Below are 20,414 nucleotides of genomic sequence, written 5' to 3' on the forward strand. Positions count from 1 at the left end.
GTATGCACCAGTCTCTCTCAAATTGTCAAGACTAAATGAATTTTAACCCAGTAATCAACATATTTACTATATGCCTGTCTGTATATAAAGGACTAAATGAAATGATAAGGCAATAGAAGGAATTCTAAGACTTGGACCCTGATGCCTGGAAGTTGTTTGGATAGGTGGGGTGATGGGATATTGGCAGTATGTGATAAATGCCATGTGAGTAGATCTGACAGCTTCAAAATGTCATGAATTTGCAATAATGGGACCTGCCCAACACAGTTTGATGGCCCACTTGTCGTCATTGTGTAAAAGGAGCTTTATGTTGGGAGCATGGTTGAAATAGGTGTGTGTTTAACAAAGTAGAAGACTTGCATGTCCGTAACTACTCGGATAATCTCAGGCAGCTCACGGTATACAGACATTAAATGGCAGTGAATCACATAGTTCATTTTTACTCCTCTGAGGACAAGGGAAAGTCAGTTTGGTCCTAGTATGTATGAAGACTTTTGAAACCCTGGGTAATACCCCTTTGGCAAATAAAAAGCAGACTGTTGGGGTGCCTGGGTGGCTCAGTCGGTTGAGCAGCCAACTTCGGCTCAGGTCATGATCTCACAGTCCGTGAGTTCGAGCCCCGCCGTCGGGCTCTGTGCTAACAGCTCGGAGCCTGGAGCCTGTTTGAGATTCTGTGTCTCCCTCTCTCTGACCCTCCCCCGTTCATGCTCTGTCTCTCTCTGTCTCAAAAATAAATAAACGTTAAAAGAATTTTTTTTAAAAAAAAAGCAGACTGCTGGGGCGCCTGGGTGGCGCAGTCGGTTAAGCGTCCGACTTCAGCCAGGTCACGATCTCGCGGTCCGTGAGTTCGAGCCCCGCGTCAGGCTCTGGGCTGATGGCTCAGAGCCTGGAGCCTGTTTCGGATTCTGTGTCTCCCTCTCTCTCTGCCCCTCCCCCGTTCATGCTCTGTCTCTCTCTGTCCCCAAAATAAATAAAAAAACGTTGAAAAAAAATTTAAAAAAAAAAAAGCAGACTGTTAGCTCAATATCCTGGGAGATAACCACACCCAACTAGAGTGTAATACCTTGGGTATGTTTTTACCATATTTATTTCTATGGTTGGTATATATCACGAGTGGTACTGGTTTCTATCTATATAGTAGCAATATGATGTTTTCTTTATTCAGTTACTTTAATTTTAACCTTTGAGCCACTTAAACAAAATACTATTAATTATGATAATGCACAAAACAATAATAATAAAAATGATCATTGCAGCTAACATTTATTATGTGCTTACCATGCACCACCACAGCTACAAATGTTTCACAACTATTTTCACATGTAACCTTCTCAAAAAAAACCTATGAAATAGATGTATTATTATTATGACCTCATTTTAGAGATGGCAAAGCTGGAATCTGGAGAAGTTAAGAGACTTTCCCGAGTCACAAATCTAACAAACATTGGGGCAAGGATTCAAGGATTCAAGTAGTACATGAGCAGGGCAGAAATTAGGAGCATGCCAGGGTGTTCAGGAACGCTTGTACTGAATGACCAACAAGGCAATCCTGAGTTTCTGTTCTTCTGCAGAAGGCCAAAATACTAAGTGCAGTTGGTGTTCAAGGTAGGGAGGGCCTTTGAGAATTTTAGCTGGACCCTGACTATGGTGTACTGTCACTAACATGCAGGAGGTAAGAGATTCCACTTTGATTTCCTCACTTAGAAATGTTATAAAGTTCTGGGGTGAGTGGTTGAAACAAACAGACCATGATCTTGCAATTCCCAAACGGTTGAAAGTTGCGTCCATAATAAAATGACATGTTTTTCTAGCACGGCCAGTATTGCTGTTTGTATTGTAGAAATGTCCCCTGCTTACCAAATTACATAATCTATATAGTGGGCCTCTCTTTCTAATGAATAATTAATATTCTCTTCCGGGCATTTTAGTTACTTAGGGGTAAGGGAACTGTCTATGATTACAACTTCAACTTGTATTTTTATACATTCTTTACTTTTGCTTCTGCTTTCACACATTAGTGTGAACACATATTTCTCAATGTTAGAAAAGGCTATTTTGACAAGTTTAATTAGAAAGCAAAAAAATGTATTTAATTATAAGCAAAGGTGTAATGGCAAATTTAAGGAAATCCTCTTAAATGTGGTTATAATGTTTTTTGCCTCTTGTTTTATTTCTTTCTTACACCCAACAACAGCACGGGATGGCATAATAGAAAATGTACAGGCTTCGTAGTGAGATCTTAGTTTGAAACCTCATTCTTTACTGACTACATTGACCTTGGACATTTTAATTCACTTTCCTAGATTTCATTTCTGTCGTCTGAAAAAATTGGGATAATAATGCTTCTTGGGATTACTGTGCAGTTTAAATGTGATAATGGTGCAAGCATCCAATGGCACCCAGTAGTGTGAAATAGGTGTTTGATAAACTTTCTCAGTACCTTGCCATGCACAACACTCGACGTAGAGTACTTGCAGCCATCCCTCTAGGTCTTCTGGTCTGCTTCTGTGCATGTCTTCTTTGTTTCCAATTATGTCTAAAGACACCCTCCCTTTGCTATTAAATTATTCTTTTACTAGCTGTTCTAGTGTCCTAAGAGATTGTTATATAAAACATTTTGAGTACCTTATAGTTTAATAATAAGATTTTTTCTCATTATACAAGTAATATTACTTATTATGATGCTTTGATAAAAACACATAGAGGTGTAGAGAATAAAATAGTGTATTACTTTTCTGTCCCTACCCCATTCATCTTCACAATGCCCTATAGATTTATATTGAAATTGGCTCAGGTGATAACAGTTCTGGAAGAAAGGAATTCTAAATCTTGTATTAATGGAGATGCAGATCCTGCATAAATTAAAGGTAGCAATTTAAGAAACAAATTTTAGACAAAAACATGTCCTTTATTTCTTTCTTCCCCAAACATGGTATTTGGGGTGTTTTTTCCTTACAATGTCAATAAAGAAAATTTCAAAGTCATATCCACCCAAGGAAAATGTTTACCACATCTGTCCATACACTATGTCACAAAGAGTAATTAAAATTACCTCCACAATTAACTCTGTGATTTAAACACTCAACTATACCTGGGAAGACAGTCCCTTCTGGGTTATTTTGCGAAGCTTTTAAAACTATTGTTCAGGGGAAGTTAAAGTTGGATCAGACCAGGTTAAGCAAACACAACTTTATTGTCTCTTTCGAGCAGTGCTGGAGGCAAGGGCAATAATAGGATCTGAACTGCTGGTTGTTCTTCAAGCAGACTGGAATACACAGGTTGTTCAGTGGTTTATTAAACTCAAATCTTACGACAGAAAGCAAATTATCTCTAAGGGAACTTTGTCACCAAGGTGTCTGTTCAATAGCAATGTCTATTGCTGCCACCGAGACTACACAGAAAGATCAATGACAGGTTGGCCTGAAACTGCCCTTGAAGTAAGGATCTTCCCACTGACCTTCATTTAAATTCGTAATCCAAAACCCTCTTTTCTCAAGATGGGGAGAAAAGCCATCTTCTGGGGCTCTCAGTTGACTCTGTATCCACTGCACAGTCTTTGTACATATAAGGATTATTCCCTGTCTCCATTAGGCCGAGAATTTCCATGTATCTTTTAAAATTCAGTATGTAAACTCTGGCAAATCCCAGTTAAAAGTTTAATCAGGGTTCTCCAGAGAAACAGAACCAATAGCATATATAAGAACATATTTATATAGGAATTGGCTCACCCAGTTATGGAGGCCAAGAAGTCCCACGATCTGCTGTCTGACAACTGGAGATGCAGGAAAGCCTGTGATGTGATTTAGGCAGATTCCCAAGGCCTTTGAACCAGTGGAGCTGATGGGTATAACTCCTAGTCCAACTCCGAAGTTCCAAGAACCAGAAGCGCTGATGTCCAAAGCAGTAGAAAATGGGTGTCCTAACTCAAACAGAGAGAGCAAATTCACCCTTCCTCCTTCCTTTCAGGCCCTCAAAGGATTTGATGATACTCATCCTTGGCGAGGGCAATCTTCTTTACTAAGTCTACTAATTCCAATGCTAAGCTCTTTTAGCAACACCTTCAAGACTCAGAGAAAATAATGCTTAACCAGCTATCTGAACATCCCCTAGCCCAGTCAAGCTGACACAAAACTATTACCAAAACAACAACAACAAAAAATACTAAAGTGAAAATACCTTTAAATTTTATTAAAATAGATAGCCAAATTCAAATGAAAACAAGTGTCTGTTTTTGTTTTTGCTTTTCCTTAAGAGCAAAGTTTTGCTGGGTTGTTTTTTTGGTTTTGGGTTTGTTTTTTTTTTTGGGAGGGGGGGTTGGTTTTCTTGGCTGTTTTCTATAGCACACCAATGCCAGTTCATCTTCCAGGCTTTTCTTATTTCTCAACTGGCACAAAGCCAGGAATAGCTCTGCCAAGTCAGTATGTCTTCACCTCTGTTGGTCACAGGCTAATTCTCCAGTTGATAGGTTGAATATACAAATCTTTATCTATGTCTCTTCATTGCTGCTTCATTCCTTCCAAGTTTAGACTGTTTCATGGGTGTTGAAATTGTAAAACTGTTGTACTGCCGTTGCCTCAAGGACAGGTGAAGACAGTGCCTGTCTCACAAACAAGATGGCTTTCATAAAGAACTTCTTAGAAAACCGTATGTTGCCATTTTGGTATAGACCTCCTCTATATAATTTTGACTATAATTTTAATATCAAAATAAAAATTAATTGGCCTGTGTAACAACAACATAAAAAGGATTGAATGGAAGATCTACTTTAGTCCAACAAATTAAAAAAATTGGATCACTCATATGAGGACTTTAAGAGACAAAACAGATGAACATAAGGGAAGGGAAACAAAAATAATATAAAAACAGTGAGGGGGACAAAACAGAAGAGACTCATAAATATGGAGAACAAACTGAGGGTTACTGGAGAGGTTGTGGGAGGGGGGATGGGCTAAAGGGGTAAGGGGCACTAAGGAATCTACTCCTGAAATCTTGGTTGCACTATATGCTAACTAATTTGGATGTAAATTTTAAAAAATAAAAAAAATTAAACAAAATTATAAATTAAAAAAATGGATCAATTAAAAGAAGAAATGGAAATTGTAGGTAGGCCCTAGTTTTTGTTTTCCTATTGGACTTTTATACTTTTATACAGTATCCATTACTACACCAAAACTGACCTTTATACTGCACATTTGACTGTTAATATTTCACCTAAATAACAATAATTTCAAGTCTTTTGAAATGTAGCTACTGTTGGGGAAAAGGACCAGGCCCCATGCATGAGAGGGTGTTGGCTGGTGAGCATGAGCGGGGTGCTAGGCCCGTGGAATCAGACACACTCCTCTGCATCACATCCTCTTGCCAACCTCTAGGACTATAGAGTAGGCTCTGAAGCTGCTACCTCAGCCCAGGTCAACAGTCATGGTAGATTTCCTTTCTTGATACTGTATAGGTTAAATAATATTACCCTAGGGGCACCTGGGTGGTTCAGTTGGTTGAGCATCTGACTTAGACTCAGGTCATGATCCTGTGGTTAGTGAATTAAAGCCCCACATCAGTGTGTCAGCACAGAGTTCACTTCAGATCATCTGCTCCTCTCTCTGCCCCTCCCCCATTTGCACTGTCCCCAAAAATAAATATTAAAAAAAAATAGTACCCCCCTAAGGTTCATGTCTACCAGGAACTTCAAAAGGTGAGCTTATTTGGAAATAAGACCTTGCAGATGTAATTGAGTTAAGATAAAGTCAAACCAGATTCAAGTGGGTCCTAACTCAATGACTGGTGTCCTTGTAAAAAGAGAGATATTTGAATATAGACACATGTGCACAGAGGGAAGACGATGTCAAGAGACACACAAGAAGAATGCCGTGTGATGTTAGAGGCAAGAATTCAAGTGATACATCTATAAACAAAGGAATGCCAAGGACCAATGACTGTCACCCGAAGCTAGGAAAAAAGGCAAAGAAGGATTCTCCCTCTGAGCTTCGAAAAGGAACCAGTTCTTCCAGCACCTTGATTTCAGACTTCTAGGCTCCAGATCATAAATTCTTGCTGTTTTAAGCCACCCAGTTTATGGCACCTTTCTCTGGAAGCCAGAGAAAACTAATATAATACCCTGTTCCCCCTCCTGCTCCTTGCTTTGGTCTCTGTGAGGTGTTTCTGGTGTGGGGAGACTCCAAAAAGGAGGAAAATGTAGCCTGTAGCCTAAAGGCTACCCAAAAGCCCTGTTCCATTTACTCAGCACAGGGTGATAGTTTAAAGTAATCTAAAGTGATCTCAAAACCCCACAGGAATAGGGTAGAGACATTGATGAGCTCTTGGAGCCAAGGTAGGAGCTACAAAGTCTAGTGACTGCTTAAAGGAGCTACTGCTTTTCCCCTCCAGCTCACTGGTGCCCTACAGGAGTGCCGTGTGGTAGTATCCTATTTTTCCATTAATCACAACTAGCTAGGAATGGGTTTTTACATGAAATCTCCGAATTATTTGGATTAAAAGAAAATTCGGGGGCACCTGGCTGGCTCAGTCGGTAAGCATCCGACTTCAGCTCAGGTCATGATCTCAGTTCACGAGTTCGAGCCCCGTGTCAGACTCTGTGCTGACAGCTCAGAGCCTGGAGCCTGCTTTAGATTCTGTGTCTCCCTCTCTCTCTCCCCACCTCTGCTCCTCATGATCTGTCTCTCTCACAAAAAATAAAAAAAAAATTTTAAAAAACTCAATGCAGAATGATGCACACACATCTGTAGCTAGGCAGTCCTTCCTTTGACTTAAAAATGAGGCCCTAGCTGCCTGGCGGACATGTGCCTAGCCCAATACTGTGTCTTAAGGTATAGTGACCCCTGGTTTAGGGATGTGTGACTTAATTGCCCTCATTCTAGTACATCGCTGTCAGCCCCTGGGGTTAGGAATCCTATGCCATCTCCACCATTCTGCCTGTTGGCTTGAGTTCAGAAGTAGCAGTACTTATAGTAACCATGTTTCAAGCTTTAGAATATATTTTAGCCCCCCAGGAGTGTTAACCTCTTTTGTAATGTGTAAATCTGTTCTTTCAAATAGCAAATGTGTTTTCTGGAACTCCTCATGTGTAAGAGAAAAGAGAAGCCTCTTATGACCCTTTGAAATTTTTTTAACTATGCATGATTTTTTTTTAATTTTTTTTAACGTTTATTTATTTTTGAGACAGAGAGAGACAGAGCATGAACGGGGGAGGGGCAGAGAGAGAGGGAGACACAGAATCGGAAGCAGGCTCCAGGCTCTGAGCCATCAGCCCAGAGCCCGACGTGGTGCTCGAACTCACAGACCGCGAGATCCTGACCTGAGCTGAAGTCGGACGCTTAACCGACTGAGCCACCCAGGCGCCCCTAACTATGCATGATTTTAAGTGGTTTATTTTGTCCGTGTTCTAACACTATTAAAGATGACCTCGGGGCACCTGGGTGACTCAGTCTTTTAAACATCCAACTTCGGCTCAGGTCAAGATCTCACAGTTTGTGAGTTTGAGCCCTACATTGAGCCCTGCACTGACAACTCAGAGCCTGGAGCCTGCTTCAGATCCTGTCTCCCTCTTTCTCTCTCCCTCCCCTGCTCACTCTCTCTCTCTCAAAAATAAATAAATGTTAAAGAGGACTTAAAAGTGAACAGAGAGTGTCTGGGTCTCTCAGTTGGCTAAGTGTCCAACTTCGGCTCAGGTCATGATCTCACAGTTTGTGGGTTCGAGCCCCACATCGGGCTCTGCGCTGATGGCTGTTTCAGATTCTGTGTTTCCCTCTCTCTCTGCCCCTCCCTTGCTTGTGCGCGCGCGCTCTCTCTCTCTCTCTTTCTCTCAAAAATAAATAAATAAACATGTTTAAAAAGTTAACAGTTTGAACCCTCCATTGTGTGGTTGAAAGGAAATTATTAATCCCCAATACCCCCCTTTGCAGGAGGGGAGAACTGATTTTCTCAGTTGTACCTTAAAGGGTTTTACTTACAAAGTGAGTGTTTCCAGACAGGTGAGGATGCGCCTCGTCTATCACCAGCAGTTGGGCTTCCATTGCAGAACTGCTTTCAGAATCATGGGTCACCATTTGGGGATAACCCTTCTCTTTAGGGTGATGGAATATTGTGGAGTTGGCAGCTTTTGTCATCCGTTACTAAAGCCCCCAAAAAGAAAGGATCAGCATTTTTAAAGGTCCAGTGTCCCCAGACTGGTTTTGATTAATAGGACTGACAAGGTCAGCTCTTCAATGGCCATAACCCAGAGCCTCATATTAAGAAAGAAAGATTCAATTTATCTCATAATTCCAGATATGTTCCTATCCTCTGTGGATCTGAAATCTCTAAATGAAGTGGAGGAATAACTGCTTCTCTATGCAATGTGCAATTTTACTGTGTTGTGAATTAGATGACCTCTTTGCATGTAGGGAAAATTAAGTCCTATGTCACATCTTTATTTTTACTACTTGCTGCTTTATCATTTTTGACTTTTGTCTGATACTATCAATGATTTAAAAGGAGCCTACAGGTAGGTCAGGGCTAACCTGTTCTAAGCCAGGAACAGATTTACATTTTCAATTCCTTTTATCTAACTCTATCACTATTCATGAGTATTAGAAGGAGCTCAAAGTTCATTATCAAGCTAATAGCTATGGGTCAGTCAATAGTCTGAAACAGGAAAACTGAAATGAAATGGAAACTTTGAAATCTCATCAAGAAATAAACGTAAAAATACAACTGTCCTTGGATTGGATTCAGGCACTATATTCATGGAAAAAATGAATATAGAAATATTAGTCAAAAAACTCTTTTTCTAAGTTGGTATAGAATCCAAATTGAAAGGAAGCAAGTATCTAAACATTTGTGTTGAGTTATATTTCAAATGTTTCTCACGTTAGTCTAAATTAGCACCCCAGGGACAAATGCTAGCTTTATGCTAATTACCCACTTATAAAAATCCCATAAATTCAAAGCAACAAGTCATTGTATACTTGTATACTTTATCTGCAGAAATAAATAGCAAAAAGTGTATGATACAGCTGTATATAAAAGAAGATCAGGTCACTTTTTTCAGACTCAGAAATACATGGTCATTCCTCTATAATTGAGTTAACCAGTCTTCTGGCAACAAATTCTAAAGAGGTAGCTGTCAACAAATCATCTGGTGAACTTATTCTCTCCTCTCCACTTTCACTACCACTATCTCCTGCACAAGTTCACTAATTTCTCTAAGATATTGGGATCTTCCAATTGCAAGGGATTAAAACCAAATTTCTGGTATCTTAAATTATTGCCTTGTGTAACTGGGGCATCCAGAGGAAGCTTCTGGCTTAGCCATGATCAGAAACAGGGGCTCAAAGAGGTCATAAGTTCTCTCCTCTCTCTCTCTCTCTCTCTCTCTCTCTCTCTCTCTCTCTCTCTGCCTCCTGGCCTCTGCTTGTCTTCACTTGACTTCCTTAAGGCATGCTTCCAGTGGTGGGTAGGATGACTGCTAACAGTTCTAGATTTCCATCTCCAAATGTAATCATTCAATAGAAAGAGATTGTTTCCTCAAATAGCTCCTGGTTTTGCTAGCATGTCTAGCCCTAAGCCAATCACTGCAGACGGGGGAACAGGGTCTCCTGATTGGCCAGGCCCTGGTCCTTGCCTATCTTTATACTGTGAATAGCATGGGAAACAGATCCCCTACTGGCAAACGCAGTGCCCTTCCTAGTATGCATGTATAGAGATGTGTGTGTTACGGTATTTAACACATTGACAGCATTTCTAGGTACGTAATTATCTAAGGTCTTTCTGCTTTATGTAGGCCTGGTGCACAGGAGGTGTTGAGTAGATATCTTTGAATAAATGAGTCCAATTTTTCATCCCCTTCTGTAACTACTTGATGTTGCCCACATGCTTCATTAAGCATAATAATGTTTTATAAGATTTCAGAAGGGCAGAACTACTTGGTAGTAGTCTTAGCCTTAACACAGTCCTTTGTTAATATCTGAAACAATGGATTTAGGAGGCTACAGAATTTTACTTTACAGAATATTTGGCTAGTGCACTTACATGGCACATTTCAAGTGCCTGGCATTGGTGTCAGCACTGCATATCTTTATAACACCTTGGGAGATCGTTACTTTTATTATTCCATTATCTAAATAAGGACACTTACATACAAAGATAATAGTCACACAGTTCATAAGTGGCACGAGGCTGATTTGTGCTTAGACAGTATAGTTTCAGAGTTTATGTTCTCAATCAGCACACTATATTGCTTGGATAAGAAGGTTGTTCAATCTCACAAAATTCCATGTTATATCCACATTTGGGTTATAGCTAGGAAAAATAAACAGTCACAGCAATAGGATATAATTTCATGACAGATACTAAAATTTACTCCTTCTACAGATTATCTCCCTCACTCACCTTTTCCATTGTCCAGAGTTTAAGTCTTGGAGGCTTAGTTCTTACCTCTTTGTTAAGAAAAAAAAAAAGTGGGGCATGGGGGGATATTAAAACACTTAACCAATGTCAGGCACTGAAATATTAAAAATGAGCAGTTAGTTTGTCAAAATTACTTTGTCATTTAACAAAGCTTAAAGGAAATTGGATAAGGAAGCTTTGAGTATAAGGGGCAAAGAGAGCCTTGAGAGAGATTGTGTAGAGCTAGCTGGGTCCCATAGCTGGATAGCAACAATATGTTGGGTGCCTTTTATATCCATTGGGTGCAATGGATATACCATCATTAAGGATTCAGGGATGCAAAGGACAGGGGGAAATGGGAAAAACATTTATACAGCACTTTACAATTAATAGAACCTTTCACGTATCTCATTGTAGAAGATAATCATCATAGTAACCAGTGACATTAAAAGAAGAAAAACTAGGGTGCCTGGGTGGCTCAGTTGGTTGAGCCTCTGACTTCAGCTCAGGTCACGATCTCACATCTCATGAGTTCGAGCCCCGCTTCAGGCTATGTGCTGACAGCTCAGAGCCTGGAGCCTGCTTCGGATTTTGTGTCTCCCTCTCTCTCTGCCCCTAACCCACTTGCATTCTGTCTCTGTTTCTCTCAAAAATAAAATAAACATTAAAAAAAGAAGAAGAAGAAAAACTGATGTAGACCAGTAGCTCTCTATTGGGGATGATTTTTGCCCCCACGGAACATTTACCCATATTTGGAGATATCTTCGATTGTCACAACTTGGGAAGAGAGGCAGAACGACTAGAATGCACTGTGTATGGGATAAAGATAGTGCTAAATATCCTTCCAGGACAAAGAATTATGTGCTCTAAAATGTCACAAGTGCCAAGGCTAAGAAACCTTAGCTTGGACATAAGTAATTGGGTCAGGTCATATACTTAGCAAGAATCAGAGTCAAGGCTAAGACCAGGTGATCTGATGACAAACTCTTTACTTGTTTTCTTATTCATATCCTGTTGGCATTAAACAGTATGATACAGGCAGTGGTTTTAGGTTTTTGGAAATTACCACTTGAAATGGTAAAGTTATTAACAGGCCTTTGTGCTTTGAAAGAGTCACCTCACCCCTTAGTGTTTAATATGCTCCAGACGTATGTTACCTCATGGAAGATGACTCCATATCCAAAACACAAATGTCACCTTCCTTACTGAGATGTTCTATGTTGGCATTTCACAATTTCCAGAGAATCGTTTTATAAATAGGAGTATGATTAACTCATTTAAAGCTATTTTTGTGATTATTGAGGGAATGAGGATTTAATCACCACTCTATTTTTATCAGTACATCTGCTCTTGGGCTAATGGGTTATCATATGATCTTTATTGAGCAACTGTTATGTGTGTATTATGGTGTGAATGAATAAAGGGCCTCCTTGTCTGCCTCTTATATATTGATTTGGGAGCACTCAGTTCATTTGTGTATTGACCTCAGTTTGTCAGATATAGTAGTTGGAGTGCAAAAAGCAGGCTGACTTAATGACTGTATTAAGGAAAAGTATGTTCAGAGAATGTCCCATTTTTCCCATATGCACAAAAAACTAAGTAGGAGGACAGTTTTAAAGACGAAAGAATAACAGCAACAAAATGACTGCCTAGTACATACCAGGAAATGTGCTAGAAATCCCACTGACCTTATCTTACCTAATTCTTGCCTCGGATCACACAGGTAGAGCTGACAGCACTGGAATTAGAACACCCATCCTTCTGATTCCAAATATAGGGTGCGTCTGCCTTCATACCTTCTTATCAGCCTGAGAGTCATCAGGAAATCTGTAGCTGCTCCATCCCTAAGGGCCTTCATGAAAAGTATATAGAGCATTTTCAAACCAGTATATTTTAATCTTCACCTGTGGTTTTAAAATGACTAACCAAAAATTCTATTAAGTGAAGCTGTGACCAATCTAGACCCCTTGTTTCAAATATTTGTAAAGAACTCTATTAGGGCTAGCACGAGTGCACAGTGGTTTAGCCACTCTGAATTCTTATAACATATTACTGATTTTTTTTCCTAGGATATTTATTTATTTACTTATTCACTCGGTCACTTAGCAGATACTTACAAGGCATCTACTACAGGTTATCCTAGGCACTAGTTCCTAGAGGTTAAGTCATAAGATAAACACAGTCTTTGCCCACAGAGAAGCTCATGTGCCGTATGGTAAGACAGCTAACAAGTAAGCAAGACTTCTAGATTGTGTTTGAGATGAAGAAAAAAAGTGGCTGCAAGAAAAGAGAATTACAAAATAAAACAAATCCACTTTAGAGATATGAGTCTGTAAGAAAAGAGCTGCCTCTGAGTTTGAGATCATGAGAGGGTGAGAAGGTGGTAGCTATGTCCTGGTGTAAAGGTAGGCAGAGCAGCAGATAGAAAGGCCCTGAGGTGGGAAAAGGTCCCAGGCGCTCTAGGGACTTTCAGAAGGCCAGTGTGCCTATAGTTCATTGAAGGATAGAAAGATTGGAATGAAATCAAGTAGGCAAGAGAAAGGCAAAGGCCAAATCCTTCTGGGTTATAGAACAGAATTTATTCTGAGTGCACTGGGGTGCAAAGAAGGATCTTTAAGCCTGAGAGAAGATGTAATCTGATCTATATTTTAAAAGATCACCTGATCACTGACTGAAGAATAATAATACATTTTAGGGGCAAGAGTAAAAATAGCAAATCATATAAGAGGCTGTTTTGATAGAGTAGATGAGAAGGGGGAAGCAGAAGAGATAGAAATGGGTGAATTTGAAGGATAAACTGGAGGTTCAGCAGACATTTACCTTGAATGGGCCACCTGTGTACATTTTTTTTAGTTCTCTGACTGGTGTCCCAGCCAGGCTACATGTCCTGTTCATCTCTGCACCTTCCTCTGCTGCTTAGTTCTGTTGAAAACAGGGTTCTCTACAATCTTTCCTGTTCCAGTCTGTGTCTCTCAGTGAATGTGTTTCCTTCTCAGGTGGTAGATATTTGTCACAAATTGTGGGCCCTGAGATGTGCCATCCCCATTTGCTATTCTGCCATTGTCATACCATCTTGTGGGATATTTTAATTTATTTTTAATTCAGTTCTTGCATTTCATTAAAAATGTATTGCCTGACATATTTCAGCAAATATGCTTAATAATAGCTCATTTAAATTTAAGCCACTCATCTAGAAGAAAACATTTTTTAAGTTAATTAATTAATTAATTAATTAATTTGATGTTTATTTATTTTTGAAGCAGAGGAGACAGAGCGTGAGTAGGGGAGGGCCAGAGAGAGAGAGGGAGACACAGAATCTGAAGCAGGGTCCAGGCTCTGAGCTGTCAGCACAGAGCCTGACACAGGGCTCAAAACCACAAGCTGTGAGAGCATGACCTGAGCTGAAGTCAGACACTTTAACCCACTGAGCTACCCCAGGCGCCCCTTAAGTTTATTTTGAGAGAGAGAGTGCATGCATGCACGCTAGCAGGAGAGGGGAGAGAGGGGGAGAGAGAGAGGGAGAGAGAGAGAGAGAGAGAGAGAGAGAGGGAGAGAGAGAGAGAGAAAATCCCAAGTAGACTCTGGGCTAGTGCAGAGCCTGATGTGGGGCTCAGTCTCACAAATCACAAGATCATGACCTGAGCGGAAATCAAGAGTCTGACGCTTAACCAATTGAGCCACCCAGGCACCCTTAGAAGAAAACATTTTCAATGAAAATGAAATGGCCAATCAAGAGATTTTTTTTTCTTATACCTCAGCTGTTTAAAGACTAACATGAAGGGTGCCTGGGTGGCTCAGTTGGTTAAGCGTCCGACTCTTGATTTCAGCTCAGGTCATGATCTTACGGTTTTGTAGGTTGAAGCCCCGCATCGGGCTCTGTGCTAACAGCATGGAGCCTGCTTGGGATTTTCTGTCTCCCTTTCTCTCTGCCCTTTCCCAACTCACACTGTCTCTATGTCTCAAAACTTAAAAAAATAAATAAATAAAGACTAATGGTGATCTACAATAAGCCTTCCCTATGCATAATGTGGTTAGAGATGCCGAAGACAGAGAATGGTTACAACCTATCTAATGTTTCTAATTTATTCCAACAGAATGTTGGGATCGTTGTACCAAGATAAGTGTTAAAAGTGCTAAATAAGTCATATATCTTAATTATATTTATGTGTCTATAGATAAATACCCTAAATAAAGATGAGGCTATCAAGTGATATAGCCATGAGTTAGAGTTTGAAAGATGACGGAAATAATTTTCAGTTAGTCATATGAGTTAAACTTACCATTTTTGGTTTGTTTTAATTTCAGAATTACCATTTCTGAAGATGGAAGCCTCAGAATTGTCAATGTGACTAAGTCAGATGCTGGAAGTTATACCTGTGTAGCCACTAACCATTTTGGAACTGCTAGCAGTACTGGAAACTTGGTAGTAAAAGGTAATGACTAACCCAGAGAACACATACATTGATATACATGTTTTCATTTCTAGTATTGCCATCTCGGGTGTCAGGATGGCTGAGTGGTCTAGGGAGCCAGACTCTAATATTGCTATCTATAGAAGTGGCATCATTCATTTTAATATGTACAGATATTACTGTGTTGCTAAATTAATACATCATGCCAAACATGATATGATTAATGATTCTTAGAGAACTGTTGGTAATGAATATGATTGAAAGGCTATCTTATTTCAGCATCATCCAATACAATTTTGAGAATTACAGCCATTGTATCCATTATACTATTGTAACTAATGTTATCTTCAATCCTTTAATTAAATTTCTTTCAAGTCTCTGTAGATTTGAAATTCATGTCTAGGAACACTGTGCTAACAAATTAAAAACCCATGACTCAAATACTATTTTTAGCCAACATTGTTTAAACAATGACATTGGCTATTTTTAAAAGAGCTACTCTGGTTATTCAGAGATATGGATATGGATTATTATACCAATAAAGGGCTTTGATCACCTCTGTGCTTTTTTAGTCACCCTGCCAACCCTCTCAGTTTTGAGGAAATAAAATTTTCCACATAACCTTAGTCTTGGTGCTTTGTAGTATATGACACAAATTCCTTTATGCCCTTAGCACAGCACATGATATGAGTCTATTCTATCACCCGATTGATGGGATGGGCTGAAAGTACTAAATTGCAAAGTATGAGATTTTAATTTACATTTTATTTGCATTTCTATTATTTCCTGGCTTATAGAGTCATAGAATTTTTGAGTTGAAAGGATCTCGGCAATGGATGATCTGACTGGGGAAGATAAGGCTCAGGTTGGTGACTTTCTCAAGGTCACTAGTAGTGGAAGAGGGGTGTTAATCCAGGACTCCTGTACTAGGAAATATTTTTAATTCTGTTTTCTTTTTCTATAATAGATTTTTATAAAATAGATATTTTTGTATAATAGATATAGATGGGTCACATCATATTATTTCCTTCTTCTTCTTTGTTGCTCCTTCTGTGAAGTAAGATAGCCTAAGAAAAATAAAAATATCTCTCTATCTCAATTGTAATTTAAAGAAGAAAGATAACAACTATCTAATTGCCTATTTTGGGGTCATTGGAAATTGGAAAGATACTACCATTTAGAAAAGGCTTTTTGTTCAAAACATACTTATCTATGCACACAGAAAAACTGGAAGACCAAGAGTCAGAAGTAAATCTGTGTTTAGATTAACTCCACTATTTCAGTCTGTAAATTAATCACTCAGAGCAATAGCATGGGCATAGACTATGTGTGCACTTGATTTCACAGGGCAAAGAGAAAAAGAGGTTAGATAATATTTGTAAATCAAAATTCCAGCTAGAGGTCTTTGCTAATTTATGGCTTTCTCAGCTGCAGAAGGAAACAGTGATCAGCTAGGACCAAGAGGAATCCCAAGGTTTCAGAGCTGGTTAATGACAGAGCTGGGACCTAATTATAGATTATTTGCTAGTTATAGAGATACAAGAGAGTACTAGGCAGTAGTCTTAGGTAGTGATTAAGAGACTGGGCTTACAGGCAGAGAGATCTGGCTTTGAATCTCATTTTTCTCACTTACTAGCTCTGTGACCTTGGACTACATAATTAACCTGTGTTGGGATAATAGCAGTGCCGACTTCTTAGAGTTGTTTTGATGACTGTGATAATCCATGTTAAGTGCTTAACATAATGTTTGGCACTCAGGAAATATTAGTAGTTGTTTTGTTGTTGTAGCTTATATTTGAATAAAATGGCTGCACATACATTCTGAATCTTGTTGAAATGAACATTTTTGAAGTTGCCACCACCAGCCCATTAGAGTAGTTAGCAAAGAGAACTGCTGAACCTGCCATCAAAAACATGCCCGAGAATGTGAAAGATTATAAACACCTAAGGCTAGAAACCACTTTTTGCTGTTCTATATTGCTGTTTTTGGATGTTTTTATATGTGGTTACAAGTTATGTCCTGTGTTTGATAAGCCTTGATTTCCTTGGCTTTCAAGATGGTGGACAGAAAGGAGTGTCCTGTATTTCCCATTAGAGTTCATATTCCAGCCATACAACCAGTCCCAGGACACTCCATCCCCAACCATCCAGATGGTTCTCTGATGCTTTTCTTGTGCCAAATCACGGCACAAAACTTGCCAATAAACCAGTTATGAAATATGCCATATCCACCCCATGTTTGGGGTGGATATAAATGTTGCTGAGGTAGGAACATCCACCTTTTTTAAGAGATTAAATACTTTATTTCTAGACTTCTCATTAAATGCAAATGGTGATTCCCCAAGTATAGTATAAGAGACAGTTTTAGACTTCATACTTTCACTGTTTTTTGTTTTTTGTTTTTTTTCAATAATTTGTTTCTTACAATGTGTATTAGGAAAATACTAGTTTTCCATTCATGGCAATGATTAAAAAAAAAAAACAAACCTCCTTTTAAAATATGTTTAAGTAAAGGGATGCCTGGGTGGCTCAGTTGGTTAAGCATCTGACTCTTGATTTTGGCTCAGATCATGATCTCACAGTACATGAGTTCAAACCCTGCATCAGGCTCTGTGCTGACAGTGCAGAGCCTGCTTGGAATTCTCTCTCTTCCTCTCTCTGCCCCTCCCCTGCTCCTGCTCTCTCTCTCTATCTCAAAATAAATAAAAACTTAAAAAAATAAAATGTATTTAAGTAAAGAAGTGAGCCAGTATAAAGAAAAATGTTAAGTATGTGTTATTATTATGAGACAATACACAAAATCATAAAGATGGGATATGAAGATTGGGAAAGATGGTACATTGGCATTTTACAGGATAGTTTTAGTGGACTTATGGAAAGGATTTAGAGGGACATATGACAGGATCAATACCTGTTTTGCTGAGGCACATGGAACACTTAAAACCTAAAATGTCCTGATATAGGGGGGAACGAAAAAGACTGTGGCAGGAAGAGCCTCGTAGCCTGTGAAAGTGGAAGGCCAAGATCTGTAGGTATGAGCCCTGGGGTCATTGGCTCCCTGCCAGGGGGAGTTAATTTGTTTAAAAGCCAAGCTCTTTCTGGGCTTGGCTGGTGGTGCTCCACTGCAGTCGGTTTTTCTGCAGAGGTTCTCTGCTTCTTTTATTATTCTTATAGGTGAGAAGGGGGAAAAAAAGAAATATGAGTTTTATCTGGTCCATATGTTCACAGAAGTTAGCAATCCTGTTACTTTAGGTAAGGTCAGAAGGTATTTGAGAGAACATTTATCTCCCGTTGCTTGGTTCTGACTCCCATTAGCATTAATGGGAAGTACATGTGTGTGCATAGGGGCATCCAGACCACCAGGTCGCTGTGAAGGACATTAACATAAACCGAGAAATGCAATTTAGAAATCTGCCCCATAAAGCACGATAAAGGCAGAGAAAACCATTCTGAACTCCATGTGAACTGTGCCAAGTACTGAATCGCACATCATAATGCTTCAGCCCTGTACCTTTAATGTAAATGTAACAGTTTAGCCTGAAATATGACTGAGCACTGTATTTTAATTCAATTTTGAGGTCTACAAAGGGACTAATTTATCAGAGAAGGTGTTCTCTAACCTTAAAATGTGCTTGTATTCGTTTTGATCTCCTCATACGTAGGATTAAAACACCGTGAAGGTCAGACATCAGAACACATCTTCCCTAACCTTTTTATAATAATTCTGTCATTAACAATGCTTTTAAAATCCAATTCTCTTTCTCCTCACCCCCACCACTGTGTTTTCAAGGGAGGCCGGAGATAGTGTCAAACACAGGGTCAGTAAGTAAGCGGGTGGGGGAGAAGGAAGGGATAAATCCACTACAGCAGGTACAGGAGGTTTGAAATAAATCTCTGGCTGGCAACCATAAAATGGATAAATATTCAGATTATGCATGAGCAGGCTTCCAAACTGCAGAATTCTGACAGGTGCCCAGGGGGCTCTTGATTATCATCCCATCATCTGAATTTCTAAATTTTACTGATATTATTTTTTAAGCTAGTTATAGTATATTTGGGATTTGGTTTGCTGTTTAATTTTAAACAAGAACAGTTCTCATGTCAGACCCCTGAATCCTACCAGAAAGCATAATATTTGACCTTTCAACCAAGAGGAGCTTTAGCAATTGTCGACATCATTAAAAACTATACAGAGGGCAGGCTGCATTTGCATGCAATATTGTACTTACTAATTCATTTTTATCTCTGTAGCAGAGTAAAAGGCATGCCGTTTCGCATGATACAGTGTCTTTGCTGTACAGGTTTCATATGAGAGATATTTTTAAGTAGCACTCCTAAAGAAGGGCAACTTAGCGTATTTGTCTTCAATGTAGTTCAGCAAGATAACTATGGTTATAGCAACCCTAGCTCCTATTGACAACCTCCAGGCATGAAAATGAAGTGCAAGGCTTTAAGCTGTGGATGTTATTATCATAGTTATCTTGCTGAACCACAACCAAAATGACCTTGAGTAAGTCTACGGCTGGTGATTCCAGACTATACTTTGAGAAGCTCTGTCCTACATCAAAGAACTTTGCACATGCCACATCGCAAGTGAAAGTTCATTAGAATGCTTAGCAGAAATATAGATTTCCAGTGCCCTAACCTAATAAATCTAAGTCTTTAGGGATAAAGAAAAAAAAAACATTTTTAATAAGCACCCTACTTGATCTTGATATATATGCTATATTTTCAGGGGTTGGCAAATGATGGCCCATGAGCCAAAGCCAGCTATCTGTTTTCGTACAGCCCAGGAGCTAAGAATGGTTTCTACGTGTTGCACTGGATGAAAAAAATTCAGAAGAATAATAACAATTTCAGACATGTGAAAATGTTATGAAATTCATTTTTCAGAGTCTGTAAATAAGGTTTCAGTGGAAGACAGCCATGTCATTTGTTTACATATTGACTGTGGTTATTTTTACACAACTGCAGAATTGAACAATCATGACGAAAACCATATAACTGCCTACATAATTTTCTCAATTTTGCCTCTTAACCAGAAAAACCTAAAATATTTGTTATTTGGCCCTTTCCAGAAAAAAAAAAAATTTACTGATCCTTTCTTTTATGAGTTTTTTATTTCCCTAGACAGATCTTCAATACTTGGTCTGAGGTATAGCCTTGCCAGGTTATGCAGTACTGGGAATTTTGACATCCCCTTGAGTCTGATTACAAGCTAAAATTGGTGGGGTTAGTTCTTTCACAAGACCTTAACCTTACCCCAGTATCAAAAGGGTTGACCTAGTACTTGGATATAAGTTAAAAATCCAGAGAGGCAATTGGATCATTGATTGAGAGAGAGGAGAAAAAAACCCTTGGAAGACACTAGAACAATGTATTCAATCTGATTCTCAAGGAATGAGAAGGCCTCACGCTGATGGAACCAGACAATTAGACCAGGGAGAGTCCTAAAGCACAAAATGTGTCAACTGGGGTTTATCAAGATACTTATCTCTTCCTGAACTTTTCACTGTCACCAGCCTAAATCATTTGAACTGTTTCACATTTAGTTTACCCATGTCTCTGGCTGCAGGTTGTTCTTTTACTAATAATTTGGTTTTTTTCTTTTTAAGTTGC

At 39.1% G+C, this 20,414-nt stretch overlaps 1 protein-coding gene across 8 annotated transcripts in view; it reads left to right on the forward strand.

The window, feature by feature from the left end:
• The window catches only part of CNTN4 (contactin 4), a 901,803-nt gene that overhangs the window by 819,419 nt on the left and 61,970 nt on the right, over positions 1 to 20,414 (forward strand). For all 8 annotated transcript variants that reach the window (XM_045493589.1, XM_045493588.1, XM_045493585.1 and 5 more), the window contains one exon: positions 14,689 to 14,816. In XM_045493589.1, the coding sequence (XP_045349545.1) occupies positions 14,689 to 14,816 (128 nt within the window). The remainder of the gene's footprint in view (positions 1 to 14,688; positions 14,817 to 20,414) is intronic.

This window comes from Leopardus geoffroyi, chromosome A2 (genome assembly GCF_018350155.1).
Source record: "Leopardus geoffroyi isolate Oge1 chromosome A2, O.geoffroyi_Oge1_pat1.0, whole genome shotgun sequence".
Classification (NCBI taxonomy): Eukaryota; Metazoa; Chordata; class Mammalia; order Carnivora; family Felidae; genus Leopardus; species Leopardus geoffroyi.